This window comes from Strongylocentrotus purpuratus, unplaced genomic scaffold (assembly GCF_000002235.5).
Source record: "Strongylocentrotus purpuratus isolate Spur 01 unplaced genomic scaffold, Spur_5.0 spur5_scaffold_17, whole genome shotgun sequence".
Lineage (NCBI taxonomy): Eukaryota > Metazoa > Echinodermata > Echinoidea > Camarodonta > Strongylocentrotidae > Strongylocentrotus > Strongylocentrotus purpuratus.
Window position 1 is genome coordinate 1,250,500 of NW_022145602.1, and position 7,517 is coordinate 1,258,016.

At 35.7% G+C, this 7,517-nt stretch overlaps 1 protein-coding gene across 1 annotated transcript; it reads right to left on the minus strand.

Annotated features, from left to right (window-relative positions):
- Nucleotides 1–6,742, minus strand: LOC100888741 (achaete-scute homolog 5). Its single transcript, XM_003726820.3, has 2 exons — nucleotides 5,870–6,742; nucleotides 1–1,641 (listed from the first exon to the last, which is right to left on the minus strand). The coding sequence occupies exon 2, from the start codon at nucleotides 1,426–1,428 to the stop codon at nucleotides 898–900; it is 531 nt and encodes a 176-aa protein (XP_003726868.1). The 5' UTR covers nucleotides 1,429–1,641; nucleotides 5,870–6,742; the 3' UTR covers nucleotides 1–897.
- Between the last annotated feature and the right edge of the window lie 775 nt (nucleotides 6,743–7,517).

Consider the following 7,517-nt stretch of genomic DNA (forward strand, 5'->3'; position numbering starts at 1 on the left):
GGGGGGGTTAGCACACAACAATAGAATGTAACCAAACGATAATTTTGTTTATAAAAAAAAACACGTACACTGTACAGCCGCTACATGAATATCAGTTTGTAATGAGGCAATGATATTGAACAGCTTTCAAAACACATCCTCGCTCATGAATTTCTAAATTAAATCTCTCTTTCTTGATATTTACAAAATATACATGTATATACATTATAAATCAGAATTGCACATTTTTTTAGCACACATTAATATCTGCTGCCGTACAAGTAGACACCATTATAAAGCAAGCACTACTCCCGATATTATTGATAAATTCCAGGCAAGTTTGTAAACTTAAAAATACCACCAAAGAGATTGTGTAGTTTGGTAATCAAATTATTTATAACCAACAATACATTTTGGTTAAATTATTCTCAGGAACACCTTGGAAGGTCGAAGTTCAAATGATTCTCGCTTTGAAAGATTTGAAATCTAAGGAACTGAATATGCGGTTCCTGAAGTGCCGATATTTTCCCCTCATAATATCGGAAGAAGATGCCTGTGATGGTTGAGGTGAATCCACAATAAGAAATAACAATTTTATAATCATACAATTTCGGAATGTAAGAGTTGTTTTGTTTCGGATGAAGAATGACGAAGTCAAATTTTGTAAAGATTCCTTTATGAGAATTCAGCACTCATCACAATCTCTATAATCAGCCATGTTTTAGCGTTTTGAAATGATCTAATAAAATTATTTTCGTTTCAAAACTATGTTCATCCATAAAGCTTCTTGAGTAAAATAGGTGATGTGTAGTCCAAAGGGCGACTCCGATAACTGTTTTACAAAATAATGCCACAAAGAGTTGACGACCAGATGCCGAAAAGCTTAAATTGTTTGACAAAAATCTGAATAAATGATATTTATTTCTCATCTCCCTCGCTGCTATGGTAACCACTTTCTTTCTCCTCCGGTTCTCCACAGTTGTTTTCTTTCTCCCCTTCATCACCATCGACGATCACGCCCTGCAACTGCTTGATGTATCGAATAGCCATCCTCAATGTTTCGACTTTACTCATACGCTTCTCCGGGTTGTCGCACGGGAGGTGTTCCCTCAAACGCGCGTAGCCTTCGTTGACATTCCTAACGCGCTCCCGCTCGCGTTCGTTGCGTCTTCGGATGAAACTCGGCTCGAGATCGTAGAATCCGAATGGGTTCGGGAGTGGGACATAGCTATGCCCGTAGTGGCTGATGAAGGAGCTAGCGTAGCGAGGGTCGAGGTAGTTTGGTACGGGGAAGGGGACGTCGGGGTTATTTGATGATGGGTGATGAGGGTCTCTGATGGGGTACATACCGCCCGGGCAGTCAGGGAGAGGTATACCCAGCTGGACGCAGGTCGGCGTCGAGTACAGCGCCGACTCCGAATGAGATTCTTCCATCATCATCGACATCATCGGGGAAAATTTAAGCGTGGTCAATGATCACCGAAAATTGAAGATTTTCTCGCAAGTCCTTGATTTGTTTCTCCAACCGTTACACTGGTTGTTAATGCAATCTTTAAAATATTTGTTGATATATTTCGGCAGTGAAAAAGACCGATGATTTCATAGACAACCGTACATACAGAAAGTAACGTACGGAGCACCTCCGATCCCGTCAAGCCAATTCTGTTTAAGAAAAGAAAGAGAAAAGAAAGAAATATAATTATAATCAGCTGATAATTTCGATTGTGTAATAGGCCAACATTGTTGTAGTTCAAATATTGCAATATAATTTTTGCATAAGACAACTGTAATTGTAATCATAATATTTTGACTTCAATATTTGAGAGTAAAGTATTACTACTCGTCGCATCTATTTAGCTTCCAAATTCTAATAGCTCTCTATTTGTTTGTTGGAATTCCACCTGTTAAATGGCACCATATTTTGTTTCTCGTAAAACTCCTTGTTGCCAGCACGCAGATTTATGTCTAAAAATAATATTATCATAATCTGTATCACTATAGCATAATTTCACGTTTTTTTATCATTAAACATTTTTACTATTATCATTATTGTTATTATCATGATTATTACTGTTATTGTGATCATCATTATCACTCTAATTAAGAATGATGATGGGTATGATAATATTGATAACAATATTATTGCTATTATGATATATGATGATATTGATAACAATATTATCAATGTCATTTATATTTTTGTTATAGATTTCAGTAATATAAGTATGTAAAGATCATAATAAATCTTTAAAATCTTCATATCAATATTTTAATTTTTTTTTTATAGAAAATTGCATTTCACAATGTCGTACTTTATGACATGTTTTTGGAAGTATGATGAAAAGCTTGGAGAGATGAGTTCGCTCTCCCTGATCATAATAATACGATGGGATTCTATCATTCTAATATTATACTGATGGATGCTTTTGACGATGACTCAGGATTGATTTTAAGAAATGAAATCGATAAATCTCTCCCTCCTTGTTTTCAAATTCCACTCCCCCATTGTGGCCGTTCAAATGCAATACATCGCACTAAATGCAAGTGAATGCATTGCCATTGATTTAAAAAAAAAACGAAGTGGGATAGAGAAAAATATGTCTTACGATCTATCGTCAAGGGAGGAATGACTACATTTCTCATTACAATTTTGAAAAAAAAAAGCAGTTATTTTTTTGTTAAATCTTGGATTGTGTGTAATCGCTGCCTCATTTTTTTCGGGCGCGAGGATTTTTTTCTTCGGTTCTGAACAGAAAATGATATTTCGTCGTTTTAAGGAGTTTACGCGTCAGAGTTTAGAAGTTTGAATACCAGTATAAAGTAAATAAATAAAGAATATGTTTTTGGATATGAATATAAATTAGCAGTTCTAAGTATACCTTAAATGATTGTATCTCATAGATAAAACGATATAACATTTTCCGTTCTGATACCATTCATATGGTTTGAATACAAAACAATTACTTACAGATGAATAGGGAGATCCTTTTTTATGTTATCGTACAATATATATAGGATGCAATTCTGATGACAATGGTGAAAAATGAGTGGACGAGTTGAAGAAAAAAACTGAAAAGGTAAAGGAAAACTGGGGGAAAAATACGCCAGTCATATTCAACAATCTTTAAGTTAAACTACAGAAAGTGACATGCTACATTAAGTGTAACATAAAGTCGTCACCATTCATTCTGTTTCTATATCCATGATAACTGCATGTTATCATGTGAAGAAAGATCAAATGAATGATTACGGTAGGAAACACAGTTTATTGTATAAGACTTATGATAGACATCATATTCCTCGAGCTACACGTTATTGCGGCCTCGATATCAGTCTGTGAACCGTGCATATACATGTACATATTTTGTGTATCTGTTTTGCTTTCTGTTTTTCATTAAACTCTTGGTAGGCCAGTAAATGAAATGTATAAATAAAATAATGGCTTGTATAAGCTATTACCGCCATGTTATCTCTTCAAACTTCCGCACACTATTAGGACAATTTCAATAACGTTTCTCCATACAATATTTAACACGGCTGCAATAATTATATTAGTTGCTGTACCAAACTGAAATCGTTTTTACCACGAACCACAGTTATGACGAATTTTAAAACTCAAAATATAAATACAATTTTTAAAAATATACTAAGCACTTTGTGCCGGTCTGCATCTCTTGTTTAATGCTGACAAGACCAATGCATTGGAATGGATCAATAATTATTTGGTGTTGTTTCACTTTGTGCCGAGTTGTTTATCTTTTTTTATGATGTTGAAAAGAACCATGCATCATTATATTATTTGAATGAGTAACAAATTGATGTAGATTCAATTTCTCATTCACTTAATGTCAATTTCATCCATTTGTAAAATGCTAAAAAGAAACATCCACCATTATAAATTTGAATGAATTAAATTTTGTTTTATTGATGTAAATTCAAATATATATATATATCATGCAAATTGTGCCGGATTGTATCTCTTTGTTATAAAGTTGAAAATAAACATGAATCATTTATACATTATAGTGAATTATTTTCTTTTATTGGTGCTAATTCAAACCGTTTCATTTCACTTCTATAACAGATCAAGTAAGGCAGGTCTCCGTTATTCGGACTCTTCACACCACCAACGAAGGGTTTACTATCGCGGAGTTGCGGCCTAGGGCACGAGCGACGGGTGGTTTCCGTTCCCCAAGGATCTCGGCTGCTTTCGAAACACCGCCGCTTAGTTCAGAGTACTCACATTTGTTCAAAGTATTTTTGTTTTTTTGAGAGAATGGTTTAACTCAAAAGCTTTAATTTGACATCGAGAGATGTAAAACATTCCAAATATTGGAATAGAGAAAACACTTGTTGTGACGGAATCCCAATATTGTTTTTGTTTCATGTTTATCAAAGGTATTATTTTGTTTGCTTTGAGCGGTATTTGGAAATTGTTTAAAAGAAAAAAGAAGAAAAAACGGTCGAGTATTCACGCAGATTAATGCAAACATATATCACATATAAATGAGGGATTTAATGAGATCTAAATATGGAAGCTAACAATATGTTTGAAGAAAATTCCACGAAGGAATTAAAAGCAAACTAAAGCAAGTTTATACGAGTCTCAGACAAGAGAAACCCAAAGTGATCAAGACTATAACAAAGGTAAGCTAACAAACAAATTAATGTACCCTTAAATGCCCTGGTCAAAACTTGAAATTTGTATAATTTAAACGGAAGTAAGTATTGGGAAGAAAAAATATATATACATCTATAATGCAAAGGGTGGGATGAAGAACAAACAAATAATTGGTTAGCGTACATGGAAAAAATTCAAACATGTTGTTGCAATATAAATTAAAATACAGAGTATAAGATGACGAGAGAGGTGAAGGTCATAATTCAATTGTATACAAAACATAAAGACAGGATGGGGAGGGGTCAACTTGGTCGTAATGAGTCATATTTTCGCGTCCTTTAGATTTTCTACGGACATTTTTGTTGTTGCAAACGTTAAGCCGTATATGATTTTAAACAGAAGCATTTTGCGAATTATGCGATCCCCCCGAAATGTTGTTTGTAGTCCGCGATTTATTCACAAGTATGCTTTTGAATGTGATGAAATTTAGAGTTTTCTTAGTTTTTAGATTAAATTAAGCACCGGATTGACGTCATAATCGAGTGGCACAATTAATCTATAATCGTTTTGAAAACGGAACTCTACGTCTTCAAATAAAAATGAAATATTTTGTTTAACACCAGTGATGGCCATCTTCATACTCGAGAAGACAAAACAAACAAACAATACAAACTACATTGTTTATTGTTAATTTGTGATTACACGCAAAACCATACCACTTGTTGATTCTCTTGTTGATATAATTGTTTTATTTATGTACTGTGAAACAAAATGTATATGAATGAAGTTTACTAATACATTTCAATTTCAAATCGACAGGAATTTAAAGGAGCCAGGAAACGTGACTAGAAAAAAATAATCTAAAAGAAAATTAGTGTAGATACTGATGGATAAATATGGTACTTACCAGAGAGAGAGAGAGAGAGAGAGAGAGAGAGAGAGGGAGAGACAGAGAGAGGGAGAGAGAGAGGGAGAGAGAGAGAGAGAGAGAGAATAATTTGGGATGGTCAAGTACTGTATCATCTAACTAACACAAAAGTTTAAACTTAGTGTAGGTGTTCCGAACATAACAAAGCATTATAAAGTGATACAGTATGACACGCCAAGCGATAATCATGTACGACATGATCATATCTCACATGTCATAAATAAACTTAACAGAATATAACAAATAAGAGAAAAAGACACTTATGAAATTATTCTAACGAATACATTTAAGATTTCAGCAATCCCAAAACACCAAGAGTATTTTGCATCTCAGATACTCACCAAAAGTACGGCAAGAAATATGTGTCCCTCCAGTTTTGACAAACACTGAACGCCGGACAGGTTGGCGATTAACTCTGCATGAAAGCGGGCTTTCAAAAGAAGATTCGCCTTCTTCAAACGCTATACAATCTCAATTTCTTCTAGATGTCTTCTTAGGAACATTAATTTGCAGACTAATTATTGATTCCTGCTAGGAATGCAAGTTCTGGAAAAATTGAACGAAAGCGGTTCGATGGGTAGTCAATAAATCGTCAGCAATAGTTTTTCTTGCTTCAAAATCGTCATCGCATTCGTTGTCGTCGTCGTCGTTCCAAAATGACGGTTTCCTGCCGAGCCGTGAGAGATGTTTTCAGAAGACAGATATGACGAGTTCTCGACTTGTTAGTGATGACGATTTATTTTGAAATGTTGCCCGTCGTCAACATAGAGGTGCAACCCCCGTGAGATGAGATTCAGACTGTTGTCAGAATGTAACATGTCAGTTACGTTGCAAGAAGAAAGTGCAGTGGTTTCATCAAAATAGATTTTAAAAAGGGGTACCACCTCCTATTAAAAGATCAAGTCTGCAATGAGGTTGATAAATATCTAAGCATTTGAATGATTGAGCACAAAGTTGTTCTCTTGTGAAAAGAAACGTGTGTTGAAGTCGGATAGCAGTCTAAAGAATGACAGAACACCATTCGTCATAATATACGTCACAAAATATTGGTTGTCAAAAAGCGAGCTGCTTTACAAAGTACAATCTAAGCCAACCGCCTTGTTATTAGAAGGTTGGTTAAACCCAAATGACTTCCCCGGGCTTTTCGGATCGCCTTTTATTCCGAGCGGTCCTAGCATACCACCCTTTGGCTGAATTTCGTTTTGTCTTTTCAACCTCTTTTCTTCCTCCTCGCGCGAGCCGCTTTTGAAAGCACCGTTATTTCCAATATTGTTTGTATTTAACCACTATAAATAACTCTCTCCACCCCCTTTCTCCAACTCTTTTTTTCTTCATCGGCAGACACGCGAACAACTTCACGCGTTTGTTATGCAAATCAGTGCGCAGCCAGCGAACTGGGCATTAAGTTTGTGTGTCAATTCCCCCCTACACACTTTCATCGTATGAAATTATTGTGCGTCGACTATCAACACCATTAACGTGACTTGTTAATTAATCATACGGACACTGCGCATGCGTCGGCGCCACGCGCCCCCGAGAATAAACCATCGAAATCCAAGTAAGTAGAAGGATTTTCCGAGACCGCTGAATTGCACCGCCGTGCGCCATCTTGGATAGAACGAGCGTTGTGAAAGCGAACTGCGACTACGTGCTATGTGTATGCTCAACTTTGTCTGCAAAATGCCATATTGTGCAGCTTTCAACTGCACCAATCGCCTTAAAAAGAGGCTCTGGAATAACCTTTCATAGTTAAGTGATCACTTCATTAAAAACATGGCAAAAATAAACAGTTTTGCATGATAATCCGAACGCAGAAAGCCACAGACTAAAGCGTGTATTTGTACATCGGTCCCATCTATTCATTTCCATGTTTGTGAACTGTTTTCGCTCGAGTTCAATGACATCGGCTATGAACTATCGAAAATATTGAATTCCACAGAGCTGCAAAGTATTATAAACCGATAATATCGAATACATGATATCCAGAGA

Excerpts from the sequence above, each read along its gene's own strand:
- LOC100888741 (XM_003726820.3), bottom strand. The coding sequence starts at position 1,428 with ATGATGTCGATGATGATGGAAGAATCTCATTCGGAGTCGGCGCTGTAC.